The sequence below is a fragment of the Chenopodium album genome, chromosome 8, assembly GCF_948465745.1.
Source record: "Chenopodium album chromosome 8, dcCheAlbu1.1, whole genome shotgun sequence".
In the NCBI taxonomy this organism is placed as follows: domain Eukaryota; kingdom Viridiplantae; phylum Streptophyta; class Magnoliopsida; order Caryophyllales; family Amaranthaceae; genus Chenopodium; species Chenopodium album.
The window spans coordinates 54,825,860-54,845,453 of NC_137841.1; the positions used below are offsets into that span (position 1 = coordinate 54,825,860).

At 36.6% G+C, this 19,594-nt stretch overlaps 1 protein-coding gene across 1 annotated transcript; it reads left to right on the forward strand.

Moving 5' to 3' along the window:
• The first annotated feature begins 2,387 nt into the window (after positions 1-2,387).
• Positions 2,388-5,213, forward strand: LOC145556135 (aquaporin TIP1-3-like). The gene is made up of 3 exons (XM_081617791.1): positions 2,388-2,520; positions 3,566-3,816; positions 4,686-5,213. Exons 1-3 carry the CDS (start codon positions 2,388-2,390, stop codon positions 5,061-5,063), a joined length of 762 nt encoding a protein of 253 aa, XP_081473917.1. The 3' UTR covers positions 5,064-5,213.
• Positions 5,214-19,594: the final 14,381 nt, after the last annotated feature.

Sequence of the window (19,594 nt, forward strand, 5' to 3'; positions counted from 1 at the left end):
TCCTTATTTATTGATGACGATAAACAACTTAATTGAAGATTGATTATTTGCTTTGAATTTTGATAAATGCGACCTTTTATATGTATTGAGAGGCAAATCAAGTTATTAATCATATAATATTGATCATTTATTATTTTTGTATGTGTAGTAGAGCTTGTAATTGGACTAATAACTCAAAAGATGATTGTATTTGTTAAGACAAGGTTTTGAACTGCATTACGGTTTATTTGAGCTTGATTTGAGAGGTTAGCTGGCATTTTATTTTCAGATTCAAATGAGAACATGTGGATTTTACTTTCAATTATAAGATAATTTTAATTAGGTAGACACGTTTTCACCAAGGCATGTGGACCATAGGCCAAATCATCAAAGTTGGCTTGGCATAAATCGACATATTGAAAACCCAATTAGGTTAAAGTGACTTTAAAGTATTATGGGGAGTAATGGTATTCGGTTAATACAATGGGGGTAATAAAAGTCATATAAAAGAAAAAAAAATGAGGAAAAGTGGTTCACGTGGTTGCAAGGGTTGGATCAATGGAAGTGTTATGAGAAAGGTAATATGGGATTCAAATTCTTATACGTGACTGGCTACATGACTACATGGTGTGGCCACTTCATATATAAGACAATTAATTAAGTAATAGGGGTTATAGTGATGGAAAAAATGAATTTACCTTGCCGTATGTGAGTTACTTAAATGAGAAAAGGGGTTACTCTCTTAGGGTCGGTTCTCTTCAGATTATTTTCAGTTCAGTTCAGTTCAGTTCAGCTCTAATACGTTCAGTTCAATTCAGTTCAGTTCATTTCTTAATTTCCTCGTCTCATAAAATGTTCTGTTCAGTTCAGTTCAGTTTATCTCCGATAAGTTCAGTTCAGTCAATCAGAACAGGATTTTTAAAAACAAAACATTAAGGGTTACTCGAATGAACAAACATGTTTAATTTTTTTTATAAATTACTTCATATTAGTCGTGTAATGAATTTTGGTACTTTTTTTTGGACATGGTTACTTTTAGGAATAAATGGGGTTACTCATACATATAAATGAAGATTACTCTAATAACTCAATATGACCACAACTTGTGACTAGCCACGTACAAGACTCGCTAGGGACGAGTTTATTTATAGAAGGTAATATTTCCTCAAGTTGTTCCTAACTAGCTAGATGATAAATTTCTTATTTACCTTTTGTAAACGTTTGTGGAAGGTGAATAAAATAATACTTACTTCCCCCGTTCTTTTTTACTTGACTCGCTTTGACTTTTACACTATTTATCAAATCTTCTTTGATCGTCTTTTGTGAAAAATAGGTAAGGAAAAACATATTCATGTTGGATATTTTTGAATTTGTTTCAATAAATACTATCATAAAATATAACTTTTATATTGTTTAATTATAGAAAATTAAAGTTATTGATCGTTAAAATTTTGCATTGACAAGCGTGATAAAAGAATAAGTCAAGTAAAAAAGGAAGTATAAGATTTTGGAAGATCAGGCTACTTGCCCGTGAACTTTTTTTTTTTTACAAAAAATGCTACTTGCCGTGGAAGATCTAGCTACTAATGTTTAAAGGTAAAAAGTACTTTGTATAAGAAAAGTCAGTCCTAAAAGGTCTAGTATGATTTATTTCGGTGAGTACATTATCTACTTTAATTTTAGTAATTTTTGATAATATGTAATTTAAATACTACATATATTTTTTGTGATCAAACATTTGCAATGATAAATACAAATGGGATTAGAGGAACTTTCCCTAAATATTTGTGAAATAGGGGGTCAATTAACATTCTCAGTAATCGAACATAATTATTACAGAGGGTCAATCAACATTCTCAATAATCAAACGCAGAGATTTGCTTTCTTTTGTGTTTTAGTCTTTTGTTGTCCCCTTTGTAAAAAAAAAAAAAAAAAAAAAAAAACATATATAATTGTTACAAAAAATGAGCTAAATCTTTAGTATGTGTGAAAGTTATCAGCATGAAACAAATAAATTATCTGATTATTCAGTTTTATCTACCAGCTTAATTAAAGTAGAAGAACTTTCCCTTAATAGCATTCTAAAAGCTTTCTTTCAGGGCTTGTTGATTATTATTGAACATTTTATCAATTTTTTAAGCCATATGAAAATTGCCACAAATAGCAGTGGTTATCCCTAATCTTTTGGATTAATTACCATTCTCATGATTTAACTAATTAATCACATCCATACAAATGGTAGAACGACAATTAAATAGGGCCCTAGTCTTAAGCCATATTTTTAGCATTCTTCATGTAATGTTACTAGTTAAAAAGACTTGTGTTTTATTGTAATGTTATAACACAAGAAGAGAAACAAAAACATTACTACAATATTAGCAATTAATTGAAAGAAGAAAGGGAAAAAAATGCCGATATACAGAATAGCAATAGGAAATCCAGGAGAGGCTAGCCATCCAGATGCAATTAGAGCAGCCCTTGCTGAATTCTTCTCTATGATTATTTTCGTCTTTGCCGGACAAGGTTCCGGCATGGCCTTCAGTAAGTAATAATGTAGAATATGTAGAATTCGACCATGCATGTACTATTAGGCTATGTCTGGATACCAAAAAATGAAAGGAAAGGAAGGGAAGGGTAAGGGAGGGAGACAAAGTTCCTTGTTTGGATAATATGTTGGGGGAGGGAAGGGGAGGGGGAGGGAAGGATCCATTTTCCCTCCTCCTTTAATAAAGACCATCCCTTCAAAATTGGAGAGATTTGGAGGGAAAATAGAGCTCATCATTTCCTCCACTTTCCCTTCCTTCCCCTTCCTCCTATTTCCCTCCCTTCCATTTCCCTTCTAATTTGTTATCCAAACATAGCATTAATGATTTGTACCTGTAGATGGTCTTCAGCTAGTCTTTATTGATGAAACACGCATTTCATTTGTGACCGGTGACAAATGGGTTGTACATGCACCATATTACACTCGTTTAGTCAAAATTAATGCAAGTGATGAAAATCAATATCAGGATCCTCTGAAATCAGAAGGGAAACTCTATCCACCTAAGCAACTCACTCTTATCTCATTTAAATCCATTAGAGTACCTTTTTTTTTTTTAAAGAATAATAGTGTAAAACATATGAGCATTATATTAAGTATAATTATTACACATAAAAATATATAATTATTACACATTAAAAATCAACAATACTAATCATCAAAGTTAAGAGGTTGGTGTACACAATCATTAATCAAACTATTGTAATTAAGGAAATGAAGGACTCATAGTTTTTGTGATGTTTCCCATATGTATTAATGGACTATTTATTAATATTAGCCGTGTCATATGTTTTCCCAAAAAAAAAAAAAAAAAAAAAAAAAAAAAAAAAAAAAAAAAAAAAAAAAAAAAAGGGCAGAAAACGAAGGAAGTAATTTTGATCACTAAAGCTTATAAACGTTACATTCATGTGACTTTCTATTTACTCTTTGGCCAATATAATCAACCTTTCCTTTTCTTATTGATTGAAAAATAAATAAATAAATAAATTAAAAAATCATATATTCTCTACGGTTTGTAACAACAATAATGAATTGGGATTTCAGGCAAACTGAACGACAACGGGACGACGCCGTCGACAGGGGTAATAGCAGCATCATTAGCGCATGCATTCGGACTGATAGTAGCAGTCGCAGTTGGTGCAAACATATCAGGAGGACATGTTAATCCTGCTGTTACCTTTGGTGCCTTTATTGCTGGTCACATTACTTTGTTACGCGCCATTTTGTATTGGATTGGTCAATTGCTTGGCTCCGTTGTTGCTTGCTTCCTTATCCAATACGCCACCGGCGGCATGGTAATTCCTACCATCACCATTTGATTTGTGTTTATACCATGAATTTACTTGTGAAATGATCTTATAATAACATATTAAGAGACTAAAGTAGTCCTTTTAGGCTATGTTTGGATAACAAAAAATGAAAGGAAAGAAAGGAAAGGGCAAGGGAGGGAGACAAACCTTCTTTGTTTGGATAATATGTTGGGGGAGGGAAGGGAAGGGAAGGGGGAGGGAGGGATCTATTTTCCCTCCTCCTTTAATAAAGACCATCCCTTCAAAATTGGAGAGATTTGGAGGGATAATGAAGCTCATCATTTCCTCCACTTTCCCTTCCTTCCTCTTCCTCCTATTTCCCTCCCTTCCATTTCCCTTCTAATTTGTGATCCAAACATAGCATTAAAGAGTTAGATAGTTTAAAAGAGTTTTTAATGTCTTAACATATTAAATCACGATAAGTTATTGCGAAAACATCTCATTAATTAGATTCTTAAGTCTTTTATAAAAGTTTATACTCCGCAGTTTATATAATATGTGATCGGAATAAAATGCCATCGGCATAAAAACAATGTACTGTATACTTTTTTGGATGAGGACATGATCCGAGGGGCAGAGGGGAAAATTTAAATAAATCAATCCAAATTTTGTAAGGACATAACCAATTATTATATAATTATAATTTATAAGAGCGGGATATTAAATAAATCATTCGTAAAATGAGTTTGGAGAGATTCGACCACTAACTTTACGTTTGATAGTTGGAAAGCTAATCAACGGTTCAAACCTCCTATACCTGGGCTGTCTAGGTAGTATGACTAGCATCTTATTATTTATTAATTATTACACTTGACCTCTTTAATAATCAAAGCATGTAATTTTTTGTGTTACAGGCAGTATCAGCATTTGCACTATCATCAGGGGTTTCTTCATGGAATGCATTAGTGTTCGAGATTGTAATGACATTTGGGCTGGTCTACACAGTCTATGCCACAGCTGTTGACCCAAAGAAAGGCAATTTGGGCATAATCGCCCCAATTGCAATTGGGCTCATTGTTGGGGCCAATATCTTGGCTGGTGGACCTTTTGATGGGGCATCAATGAACCCAGCAGTCACATTCGGACCCGCCGTTGTTAGCTGGACTTGGACTCACCATTGGGTTTACTGGATCGGCCCATTTATTGGGGCAGCCCTTGCTGCTATTATCTATGACCACATTTTCATTGGTGATGATGAGTACTCTCACCAGCCACTCCCAACTGATTATTAAGTGAAATTTAGGGCTCGTTCGGAATCACAGTAAGGTTCTCGAACATGCATGCCCTTAGTTTCTAAATGGGAATAAATTTAGCGTTGAAGTTCCAAAAGTCATTATGAACTCGAGCTAATGGCCCTGGGAAGGCACAAATTTGTTTTTTTTTTTTTTTTTTTTTTTTTTTTTTTTTTTTTTTTGGATTTGTGTGTCAGGTGTGAAATTATATTGATTTAATTTGTAATGATTGGTATCAACAAGTCAGAAGTTGGTGAATTTCATTGGTGTCTACAGTCTTTTAATGTTTGTACTTAATTATTCAAAGTAATTCCATAACTATGGATTATGGTGATTTCAATAGAATTATTGTTAGTTCAAGCTATATGGATCAAGTTGTTGCAATTTAATCATGTTGCACTAGTTTAAAAGGATAACATTTATATGAAAGAAATGAATTTTCCCCTTCAATATCTATACTAAAGTAATTATCAAAATAATTATTTGATTACACGTGTCAACACCATATTAAAAATTTTCCCTCCAAAAACTTTTTTTTTTTGGTAATTTTTTTCATAAGAAAATAAATAATAATTTTATCAAGATTAAAGATAAGATAGAAGATATAACATACATAATCCTGTTTTCAATTTGATTGAATAAAAAAAAAAGGTCTGTTACGTATTGATAATTTCAGATTCTGACGGCTAAAAGTAAATCATTTCATGTTATGCATAAATATAATCCAACCATGTATTAATTGAAAAACCTAAGCATAGCTCGAGTATTAACTAACTAGCATAGAAATTATGACAAACTCTATACTCAAAGAAACATGATTACCTCGTTGTTTTTTTTTTTTTTTTTTTTTTTTTTTTTTTTTTATTTTAAAATCCCTATATTTTCAGTCAAACGATTTGACCCCATGCTATTGTGATATAATGATGACAACTAGATGTCATTACTGGTGCCACCATTTTTTTTCTTCTTTTATTATTTCCTACCTTATAATATAATGAAAGGTATTTAAAAAAAAAAGCCCAACTAGATCAATATAATATAGGAGGGTACCTAGGTTACCCAATTTAAATAACAAATATTATTACTCAAATGGCTATCTTGTAAATATTGGTCTTGAAATAGTTGCCAATCATTTCTTCTTCATCTCTCTCCACCCAGGTTACTCCATAGCTAACAGTCATTTCTTCTTCATCTATCTCTGTCGGCATTCACCACCACCACAACCACCACCATCATCACATCCACAATCTCTCTCGCTAAACACATTACAACAACCACCATCGACCTCCTCTTCTCCGATCTTTGTCAAGTCCATCGACCTTTGATCTTTCTCAAGCCTGTCCACCTCCTTTTCTTTGTCCTTTCTTAAGTCCATCGACCTTCGTCCTTTCTCAAGTTCGTCGACCTCCGATCTTCTTCTTCCCCCGTTGACCTTTTCTTCTTCGTCCTTTCTCAAGCCCACAATGACACTTTGCGGCGGAACAAAACAAAACCCTAGTAATAAAAAGTGTCAATTAGGTCATATAAATCCTTTAGGGGAAGTGTCTTGTTTGGAGCAGCAATTTTAACCACCTTAGGTGGTGGAAATAGAGGAGGCATTGATAGAGGTTGACAGACTATGTATAGAGGATGAAGGAGGCAAAAATGGAGGAAATCTGGGATGGGGAAGATGAAGATAGTAATTAAATCATGACCTCTATTTTGCCCTTTACTTAGGCAGGTGAAATGATGATTGTGTCCTTTGAGTAACTTGGATTTCCTCTTATAATATACTTCGTAGCACATAACTAATAATAAGAGTGAATATTATAATTATTCCAAAATATATTACAACTATTTGATTCAAAATAGAAATTATTTACCATAATTTTTTTTTTTTAAAAAAAGTAAATAAATCAACTAACATTTTTTGGTAACTTCCGAGTCTTCTTCTCTCTTGCATTCTTTATTACTTTGGTAACTTGCTCCATAGACCTCTCCACCATTTGGTTTCATCATAACCCTTTGTCTTTTTTATAATAACTTTTCGTTTTTCCGCCGTCATTAATTTCCAGTAAAAGACCGCACCACCATTTTTGCCGCTAATTGCCACCCTACTACTGCCCTAACGTCAGCCACCTCACCGTTGTCTTTCGCCACCTCATTGTTGTCATGACTTGCTGTCAGCAAAGAGGATTCTCTCTGTCGTGATCAAGTGTAGTCGTACCTTTGTTTTCCGTGATCATGGTATGTATAGGTGGCTATAGGTCTTTGAATCAAGTTTTGAATGCATGTTTTGGTGAATGTTTCATTTTAATGATTGTTTGAATAAATGTTGCGTGTGAGAAATTTGAAATAATGATTTTGATGAAAAGTTAGAATATAATTTTACGATTTAAAGGCTTGATCTTTAAAAATGTTAATTAATTTTATAAAAGTTGTTTATAAATCACTTGATTACAAGTTATTAATTAGAGGAATTAATTTAAAATTTGTAGCTCTTTGTGGGCCTTAGTATTTAATTTTATCATCCTTCTTCTACCCAGGACTGGTTAAGTAGGACCATGAACTTTGTATGATCGGGTCTTTTCTCGAGTATAGTTTGACTTGCTTTGAGAGGGGGGGGGGGTGTGCACGGTTAGGTGAGGAAAATTGATTTTGGAAATTTGTCTAAAATTGGAAAGTTAATAAATTTGGAAACATATTAACGTAGAAAGTTTCGATTGATGGACATTACTGTGTTTGGAAGGTTTAATTTTGGTAATTCTAAATTCGGAAAGTCTAATTTTGGAAAGTGATATTTGGCAGGACTAAATTGAAGTAGTTATTTCGAAAGCATGCTTTTCTAATAAAGTATTTACATGCCTTGCACTTATATGTGCTTACCGTTTTTTCTAATCCGTTTTCTTTTTGTTTTTGTTCTCCTTATTTTCCATTATTGGTAAGCAGTTTTGATTTCAGGTGTGGAGGTTGATCGTGCACATACTTAAGTTGGGATTGGGATCACCTAGCTAGAATTTTATTTATTCATGAGTCAGACAAGTTTTTATTTGGAGTATTTTCAAACAATATCTTATATATGGTTATTATAGCTATAAATAAAACTCAGTTATTTTTCGTTACCATTTTTAGTAGTTAAGTAAGACTTACGTTTTCACGTGGCGGTAATACGTCCAACTCTATTTATATGGTATTTTATACGTATATTTCCGTAGAAGGGGATATGGGGGGTGTTATAGTTTTTAAATTCATCAATCTAATTACGCTATATAAAAAAGTATTAAAAAGGTTCTTCATGGACAAAGCACATTCATCCAATGATTGTTCATTCTCTAAACATCAAAGCTGATTCATTTTGACGCTAAGAAGAAGGTGAAGATGTACTTGGTAACCGATGTCATACCTAAGTGCAATAGGTTCTTTGATGTACTTGGCCATTAACACTAAGTAGGCATTGCATTCTCGATGAACTTGTTACAAGGTACAACTTTGAATTGAACCTACAAGCAGACACTAGAATGGAGTGAAACAACTACTCCGCTATATACATACGCAGAACAATCGATTTAGGGATATTCTATCCAAGAAATAGAAATCCTACTCTCGTGGGATATGCCACTACTAGACAACAGTCCATTACAGGCGGAATGGTTCCGACGGACACGTAAATCCTCCAAAAAAAAATCGAAAATTCCAACTGTGTTTTATTCTATCGAATATTTCCGACAGAATCATTAATTCCGTCGAAAATTTCTGACGGAATAAAAATCCGTCGAAAATTTCCTACGGAATAAAAATCCGTCGGAAATTATGTACTTTCTAATGGATTTTTCCCTCGGAAAGTACATTTTTGACGAAATAAGAATCCGTCGGAACTTTCCGATGGAATATTTTATTTTTTTGTAAAAAAAAAACTTTTAGAAAAACCCTAAGATGCTAAGTTACCTCTCTATATTGTCCGCCTCTTTTTTTCTCTTTCCCTCTTCTCCTTTTCTTTCCCCTTCTTCTCTCTCCTCTTCATTCGGCTCTTCGTTCTCCTTGTCACTCCTCGATGTTCTCCTTCTCTTTCCTCATCTTCTTCTCGTTCTCTTTCCTTTTCCTCTTCTCTTTCTGGCCTATTTTTTTCTCTCTTCTTCTTTCCCCCTCTTTCTATCTACCACCGCCAACACCCACCATCATATACGACAACACCAACATAAAACCGTATGAATAACAACATAGACATCAGCATGTCATCAACGGCACAATTAAAATGAAGGTTTTCAGATCAAATTATGTTGGGTTTCGATGAGTCCGACTCACCGCGGAAGAAAACCTGAGCCAAGACCACACTCGCAATTCATATAACCACAAAGCATAATTAACTTAAACAAAATTAATTAAGAAAAAGATTAATACCTTTGACGCGTGCTTCGCTCACTAAAAGAGATCTTACTTCGAAAGCTCTAAGTCTCGCTCGCACAAATACCTCCAACTGAAGTTCACCCGCAACTCGACCCCGACAATGGTCCAATGCTTAGAGGTTAGCTAAGCCCGACCTAAACCTGAGTAATTATATGTGTTCAAAGGTTTTCTCAATGGAGATGCCTTTCTCAACACCTTACTCAAGTGATTTTCCCAATACCCAAACTTGGGTATTTATAGGGAAAAGCATGAGTGAGATTTGCTCTTCCATCAATGTGGGAGAATTGATTATTTCTTTTATTTTTAAATCAAAAATAAAATTAATTATCAAGATACTAATAAATCAACAAGTAGCACATTTAGGAGAAGAGTTAGGTGGGGACCGCAAGGAGGGGAGGTGTAATACTCCGTATTTTTATGTATTTTTATAAAGTATTTAGGTATTTATAAATTATATTTTAAGGGCTCAAGTATTTAAATTAAATATATTAAAGAGTAAAAGTATTTTAATTATAAGGTTTAATAAAAGTAAAATATATGTTTTGGGTCAAACGTTTTCGACCGAAAAGTTCTGTCGCTGAAGGTCGAATTTCCGTCGCAAATCACCTTTACGACGGATTTCCGTCGTAACGTTCCGTCGGAAAACCTTTCGTAGGAAAAAGTTGATTTTACGAGGAAAATTCCGTCGGAAAGATGTATTACGACGAATTTTCCGACCGATCCCGTTCCGTCGTAAATTATTTTGACTTTCTAGTATTATTCGTCGCAACATTATGACGGAAAAATCCGTCGCTGAAGGGACGTCAACGACGGAAAAATGCGTCGTAAAATCATTTTCTGACCGAAATTATTCCGTCGCAAAGCTGATATGTTGCGACGGAATTTAATTCCGTCGCTAGTTTACGACGGAAATTTTTGTCGCTAACTACCGATGGAATTTAATTCCGTCGCAACCTAATGGCTTTGCGACAGATTATTCTCCCTTTTTTCTGTCGCAAAAGTTTAATTTGTTCCGACGGATTTTATCTTTATTTTTTCCGTCGCGAAAAACTATCCATTTCAACAAATTCTGGTATTTTTTTTTTAAAAAAGCATCATTAATAACCTATATTCCTGCACCTAATAATTGTGAAAATTAAAATCATAATAGAATTACGGAAATATTAATATATATATTTTCACAAAAGTTATGCTTAAGTAGAACATATCCAAAAGCTACATAATATAAAGTAAGTTCTACAAAAGAGGGAACATAATCAAATGCTACATAAATTCAAATTAAGTACATGTCAATACTACATAAACCAAAGCTATGCTATACAATTGTCGGGGTACCCTGGCTTGCTCCTCCACTACCCGGGTCATCCTTGGGGTCTCGACGCTGAGGCTGAAAGATGGAACATATGTCGTTGTTGGCGAATCGACTCATGAACTCATTCCACCCCTCCTCGGTTCTCCTCTCCATTTCGGCCACGTCAGCTTGAATTCGGGTTTGCATCTCAACTTCCATTTCACTCTGAATTTCACTACGAAGAGTGTAGACACCTAAAAATGTCTCCCCAAAACCAAACCCGATGATGAACGATCTTTCACCGCCACTATTGGTCGGGTTCAGTATTTAATCCCGAGAGTGCTTAAAATATCGTATTTAATTAAATTCAATTTTTGAATAGTCCATGGATCAGTCTTAATGTTTGGTCAAAGCATAGTTTTAATTTCAGCCCAAACTTATTATTTAATTTTAGACCCAACCTTTTTTATTTTATTGTTTTATTATTTATTTTGGCCCAAACTTTTTTATTTATTTTATTTATTTTAGCCCAAATAATAATAAAATCATAAAATGGCCCTAAATTATCAATCGCACTTAAAATGCTGAACGAAATTAGGGTTAAAAATGAATTTAGAAAGAAAAGCGGACTGAAAATTCCCGCGTCACGGCAACAGTCCACCGTGTCACGGGAAAATTTCCCGTCTAACGGTGGGGTTCCCCGTGACACGGGACACTTGCTGTGACACGGGGGTTTTCGTGTCCTTTCCGCATAAACCCTTAACGCGTTTTCTCTTCCGTTCATCATATATTTCCCGCGTCACACAAAATTACACTGTGACACGGGAATGTTTCCCGTCTGACGGTGGTATTTCTCGTGTCACGGCACACTTTGCTGTGTCGCGGTAAACTTTTTAGGGTTTTTGTCATTTTAGGGTTCCGTGTGTTCCCTCTGCACATTTTTCTATAAATACCCCCTCATTTCTGATGTAAGGGGTATCAATTAATTCTCTAGTTTTTTCTCTCTTCTATGCTCTAGCCTAAACACTAGCCTACCCTTATTCTTTCAAAATTCCTTCTTCAAGCACTCCCAGGAGTCCATACTTTACTCGTGGTTCTGTCCTTAAGCCAAGGCGTGAAAGGTAGAACTGTTTGAGGGTTTGGCCCCAAATCAACTCTACTTTACTTAATTTAATTTAATTATTATTTCCTTGAAGTTACTAACTTGTTTATTATTTTGTAGTTTCAAGCAAACAGAATCAAAGTAAGAATTATGTTCCTTTTATTTCTATTATTTTTCTAACGATTTTATATTGTTGGAATTATTGTTAAATTTCTTCCAATATTGATGTTATTCTATTATTTTTATGATCACCACATTGCATGTTTAAAGGGAATATGTAATTGAAAATCACGCCGAATAAGATAATTTGGACGACTGGTTTAGGTTCATTTTTAATCTTGTTGTTAAATCAAGTGATCACAAATATTTTAGAATTATGTGTTGCATTAATATTAAACCAATTTATCATAATAATAGTTTGGAGCGAATTGAATATTTCGTTTGTATGCCTTTGAGATCGCAGGAATCATTTTTCACTATAAGAATCAAGTAGAGGCCAATACGGGCGAATGTGACTCCATGACTCACTTCGTACCATCATCCCCGATCCTCCTTTCGTGGTTCCGAATCATATGGAGTTAGTAATCTCATGGATTATGAATGGGGTGTAACCTTCACGGGTCAATCGTTGTTGCCTTCGTTGTCCCTTTATCGTGGTTGCCTTTTTATGATCCGTGAACGGTTTACAAGTTCCTCAAAAAACTTGTTGGCGACCCCCTACTTTCCTTGTTCCTAATCGTATATGTCAATTCCCACTTCCTATGAGTGCCAAGCATATTCATCGCATGCTTTACGTAGGTGCACTTTAAACGACGCCTACAATGTGGCGACTCCACTGGGGAGGATTCTTGGTTACTTATCGATTTGAGTGATCGGTATTTAATTTAGATGAGTGGATGAGCCTTGAAAGATTCTTGAATTGTATTCCTGCGATTTAATTGGCATTGTTGCATATGCATATACTTTTTAGGTTACCTATTTTGCCACAATAGTACGTGTTCTACGTATGTGGCTAGCCCGGGGGATTTATGCTCTATCAACCCGAAAATGTTCATGACAATAAGGGTTCATCCGAGTTTTTTTAAATCCACCCAAACCATGGAGTCGAGTTCGATTTCATCACGAACTTGCGGAGCCGCCCGTTGGCATACACCCTCAAGGGAGGCTGCCTTGCTAACGCGTCCAAACTCTTAACCATGGTACCCTTTGACACCCAAATAAGCTTGACCATAGTCGAACATAGAACTTGACTTTAGGTTGTGAACTTCATTGCATCATGCTTGACGATGTGCTTATATGTGCATTTTTTTATTAACTTTTTTTAATTAATTTTTTTTCTTCTCTTATCAAACCCTTTTTATTTTTTTTAGAGTCGATTCATAGATTTTTTTAAAAAAATTTGAGTCAACCAGGATTTTTATTCTCGTATCCTGCATAAGAGTCAACTTGTTTTGTTCATAGCCGGAGTTCTAGAAAGAGTTACTTGTCGTGTCACCTATGGGATCTGTATCCTCGAGTTTTATCTTTCATTTGGCGTTGGTTTTGTCCCAATCAGAGTCACAGATAAAAAGTTATAACTGATTTACTACAACCTGTCCAGTTTAGGTGTCTTTTTAGCGTCAACTTTTTTTTTAATTTTTTTTTTTTTTTTTTTTCTGTCAAGCTACTCTTAGCCAAGTCCTTTAATCCATGTCAACTTGTATAACATAGGATTATAGATTTTTTTATACCCATGAGTCATAACTCTTCTAGAATTCTAGTCCTCTTCCTAGTTTCTTGTGATTTTTTGTGCTAACCTTAACATGTGTTTTTTGATTTGATTGTTGTTGATCTTATTTATGACTAACGATTGCCAATGGACCGTTTTCACCTAGTAAATATCATAAACATTAAAATTGGACAAAATTAATCAGGTTAGTTTGTCTTTTAGTCTTCCGTGCTATTTAGTCATTGGGTCCTTTGTTTTTCACAACGTCCTCATGTCTAGCCATGCGAACATACCACGAGTCTTAATAAAATCACCTAATCACACATGTTGAGTCATTGCACACACGTTGTCTTCGAGTAATGCACTATATTGTTTATGATCGTATATTATGACCATGCATGCTTCGTTTTCCGTCGTAATAGGGATGAGTGGAGTTTTTCCCATCAGTTTTCAAAATTCTTTCATACACTCTTCCTTTCCAATCCGAGTACCAGGCGGCAAGAAGTAATTCATAAGAAACCATGAAGACGAAGCACAAGACAAGTTCCCATATAAGATTTCATGATTTTTTTTTCTTTCGTTTCAACCCTTTTCCTCTAATAAGTCTAGCATAGGTTCTCCTTATCCTTATGTCTATATGCCATGTTCCATCAATGAGAATTTCTTTTCTTTGCATTCGATCATGTCATTTGCCAAAAAAAAAAAAAAATATCAATTACTGAACTAAACACAAGGTACACCAATGACTTAAGGCACCTTTGCAACCCTGTCATTCCCCATTAACCACTTAATCACATATCCATTTCTTTATCAACCACTTTGAGCCTCGTCTAACGTTTGGAATTCATTTTTTCAACCCACATTCACTCAACCCTGGGATTGGGAGATGTGTAATTTGTGTAACATTCAAAAAGCAAGTAAAAAAAAAAGCAGTAAAGCAACAATAAAACAATATCTAAGGGCAAGTGTTCCAATGTCTTTGATATGAACACGTCTCAAATTGCGTCTCTCATCGAGTGCTTGGTACCGTGCCTGAGAAACATGAATGCTAAGCGAGTGATGGACCGCATGATCTGAGATTGTCCACATTGATTCAAAAGAATGAAAATAACAATAATCAAAGCGGAAAAAAAAGTTGAAAATAAACTTGCAAAGTCTAAATTTTCAAATACACAATTACACATCTTGGGGGCTTCTCTCAGGTCTTGAGCCTTTTACCCCTTTCTTCCTTAAACCATCAGCTTAACCACTTTACAACCCTTGAAAGACCTCTTTGAGGTGTACATACACTTGTGCAAAGTTCGGTTAGAGCTACGTTCGGCCTGATTCCTAACGGATACGTAGGTAACCTCACATCGAGGTGCAGCCACATTCATATTCACATCCATGCATGATCGAGTCAAAGAATATCCAATGCTTACCCCTACCCATTTAGAGCTAGACTTGGGGGTTTGAACCCACATCATTTAGCCTACCCAGCCTAAAGAGTCATCATCTTTGATTCTTCTTACATATATTTCCATCACCATAACCTTTGCAGCCAGCCTTAGTATCACATTTACACACTTCACTCACACATCCATATCCATATCAATCATCCTTCCCTTTCCCTTTATCATGAAATCTTGTTTCAACACTGTGCATGTTTCAAGACAACATTCATTAGAAGAAACATTGTATACTTGCTGAGCTTCCTGACCCGAGCAATATTCATTGTTTCATGCATCGCAAAATGTGCTGAGAAACATTTATATATCAATGATTTTTAATCATCAAAGCATATCGTGCTTAGATCCTTGACCTAAGTAACGTTCATTATGCAATAATCACTTCATCTGTATACGTGCTTAGCTTCCAGACCTAAGTGACGTTCAAGATCGTTTCTTTACACCATATATGATGCTTAGCTCCATGACCTAAGTTCATTCATCGTGTCACATGATGTAATCGTCCTTAGCCTCCTGGCCTAAGGACATGCATCATGCATACATTACTTTCAAGAAAAGCAATTCAATCCATGCGATTCATTTTGTCTTGCTCAACGAGGAAGTTCAAAACTTCTTTCCTTTTTTCGCGTCTTTTCTTTTGGGGAAATTTAAAAAAAAACTTTTTCAAAATTTTCTCATCGAGGGAAGTACAAAAATAAAAGTTCAGTTTTCACATATTTCTTTTTCGGGAGAAAGTCGGTACCCTCCACTTACTCCACTTACTTTTTTTTGTCGCGTCATTAATAAATACACAATCACACACAATGAGTCTCAAGCACACACTAACACACACTAATAAATACATAAATTGTGAATAATGTACAAAATGAGTCATAATAAATAAGCAGCGTCAAGTGTCATCACAATATGTACAAATAAAGACCCTCGGTTAAAAATCTGCAGAACTAGAAGAGTTAGGATCAGTGTCATCTCCAGCCTGTGAATATGGGAATGGTGAGCTAAAGAGTCCCGCCATCATCTGAGTACGAGGAGTAGTATCCCTACTAGTCCCTGTAACTCCAGTAGCAGTCAAACTCAAAGAAGGACCCGTCCAACTAGCAAACGGTGTAGACCGACTCAAAGAAACAGGATTCGTCGGTGGAGGCATTGTCCCATACACTAGAACTGAAAACAAGCCCGACACCGGTGGAGGAACCCTAAACAATGAAGCTGAATATAAGCCAGGATCCACGAGAGTGATAACTGGCCTGAACTCAGGCTGTGAAGGCTGTGAAAACGACTGTCGCTGCCACTGACCCTGACCCTGAAGGCGCTGGGAAGACTGAGGCTGTTGCCACTGAGCCTCCTGAAACGGCTGAGAAATCTGAGGCTCCCGCTGAGACTGAGAATGCCGATGAACCTCAGGAGATCGTCTACCACGAGTAGGCTCTCCCTCGTCCGAGCCTTTATGCCTCGAGCGCGAGCGGGACCTCTATTGCTCCTGAAGGCTACAAAATCAAAAGACGTCAACAATGCAAAATAAAACAAATGGTAGAAATGGGAAAAAGTGAACATACCTCAAGAACATCGCCAGAACTGCTCTGACAACTCGCACCACGCCGAAGCTTGATGATGCAGTACTTCAGAGCGTCAACCAGCTACATGAATCCCATCATCTCCGGGCGGGTAGCTGAGAACAAAACAAAGAAAAATCAGTAACAAGCGGTGCTAAAAGGGATGAATAATGCATCAAAAGCTTATCGGCTCAAAAACATCAGGCAGAGACTCCTGTGCCTGTCTAAAACCCTCTGGCGCGTCAGCAATATGATCCTCGGTAATACCAATCGGCCCTGGGTAGCGGACAGATTGAGGCGGAATCTCAATCCTCCCCACATGGCGAAAAATCGTCAGAAAATACGATTGAATAATCAAGTTATTCGACTATTTAAACAGAGACTAGCGACAAACTCCTCAAAAGAAATCGTACCTCAGGAAGGCGGGGTGGAGGAGCCAGAGAGGGAAGCAAGTCCTGCGCATAATCACCCTCCATGCGCACAAGCTCCTGCCAAGGAAAAGTGTAGCGCTCTCCCCTGTTTATCAACTCCCTAAGCAAGCGCAAGTCCAGCATCGACTCCGGTGGAGACAAGGGCACCACAAAGCGATCACCACTGTGCTGACGAACGACACGCTCCCCCAGATACCAGACAAAGCGCCCGGTACCAATAAAAACAGTGCGGTACGCTGAAAGCTGCAAGGCCTCGGGAAGATTAGTCATCCCAGCCCAAGGACGATACTGGACGTCAATAGCAACCTGAAAACCATAAAAAGTTGCAATGAAGCACCGGAAATAACATCAAAATAGAAAATAACAGGCTACAAAAGTAATTCTTACACCAACATAAGAGGTGCCTCGGCGTAGCAGCCCGCACAGCGCAGAGACAGACTCCACCCGTGACTCTCCTCGGTCACGCCAGCTGGCCCCGACAGGGAAGTCATGAACCGCTCCACGACGCCGTCGAGGGGCCAATCCTGGAAAGTACTCGTAGAACCATAGTTGCAATGAAAAGTAATCTTTGAGCACATGCATGAGTCGAACAAATTAAAATAAAACAAGAAGAGGAAAGGATTGTCACCTCTACGACTTTCCATAAACCGTAGATAGTGAAAGGGGACTCGTCGTTCAGCTGCCTACAACTATGACGTAACGACAAGAGAAGGTCGGCATATCCGAGGCTGGCCCATCTAAAGAATCCTATCTCACTGATCCTGACTAAAGAAGGAAGATAGCAAACGAGCGCACGCGAACTCCTATCAGGAGAAAGAGTCATGGAAATGAGAATCAAAATGAAGATTCGCACTCGCTGATCAGGTGATGTCTTCTCCATGTAAAAACCACAGGCCAGAATCGAAGCCAACTCTAATCGTCCGCTCCTAGGACCACCTCGAGACGCCGGACGAGTCCTGATATGCTGAACGATCGGACCTAACAAATCGGCTGCCTCAGCCGCTCCCCAAGAAAGATCAGACATCTGTGCTACGGCCCGGTCAGTGAAGCAAAGACCACTGATCATGCTAAAGTCCAGAGGGGTCACTGTCATTTCCCCCTAAGCAAAGTGATAGGTGTTGGTAGTATCCCAAAAATACTCCAACAATGCGCGAACGACTGTCGCACTGCAACCCCGGGGGCTGCGAAATCCTATGATCGTCAAATAAAAGTCTACTAGACCAGCTGATTCCCATAAGGCGTTCGTAGCAGGATCCCTCGTGATAATCTGATGAAGTCGAGGAATCAAATCTCCGGCTCTAGAACCGTGATGGCGAAGCGTGCCGTCAACTATGCCGACAAGTGGACGATGAGAAACGTGGTTCTCACGATAGAAAACCAACTGGTCTGGTGTCCACGGAGGTGGAGCCCACCTACCTCTACCCGTAGAGGGTTGAGGCTCAGACTCTAAGACGTCATCATCCATAACCTCGGGAATCGTGGGAGTGTCCTCCTTAAAAGCCTGACGCTGGCCATGAGTGGAAAGATCGCGATCTCGTCGTCTAGGCATGCTATTATAAAAATAAAAATCTAAATGCTTAGCATCATTTCATAAGATATTTAGTTATTTATATCGAGTTGCGTTTTAATAAAAAACCTAAATGCTTAGCATCATTTTCTAAGTTATTTAGTTATTTATTGCATTTTCTATTATACGCTAAATTTTTACCTCAAGGTTAAAAATTAGCAAAATAATGGAATCATTTATAGTATTTAGTTTCTCCATGACGAACTAATACTATGCTCTCCTAATTTGTATGATACTATGTTCTCCATGACAATGTAGTACATACACAACACAAAATATGTTTCAAAATTGCACGAAAACAATAGATCGACTGTAGGGAATATTTCAAGCATTACCCCTAGCTTGAACCCCACTATGATCATACACTAAAGTACGATGGCGTCCAAAGGGAAAGAAGATAGAGCAAAAGAGTCGCCAACAAGTTTTAGGAACTTGTAAATCGTTCACGAGGTGAAGGTTACACCCCTTAACGATCCAGGAGATCGTCAACTCCAATAGGTCTTGAACCATGACTGGTAGTTCGGGGATGAAGGTACAAATCCAACCTAAAAGAGATTGAGCCTGCCCTAATAATAGGCCTCTACTTTATTCTGATAGTATTCATGTGCGTTTTCTGACTAACATGCAATCAATAGGATTAACCCTAAACCTGTTTATCTATGCTGGTTGAATATTAATACACAAATAAGTCTATTATTGGCGATCACTTGAATTATAATCAAATTAGCCCTAACAAGATTATTAATTATCTTATTAAGCGTGATTACAAGTACAAAATTCCCTTTAAACATGCATAAAAGGCGTGATCAAGCAATAACAATAAAAATATATATCAAGCAACATAATAACAATCATAATAATGATTACAATAATTATAATAATCATGTTAAAGCATAAGAATAGTAAGATCCTAGGCATGATACTAACAAGATTAATAACAAACCCTAGCATGTCACTAATAATAAAAATCAAAGCTTTAGCCCTAACATGATACTAACAATCATAAATATTAGGAAGAACATAAAAGCACTAGTGGAAAAAAGGTCAT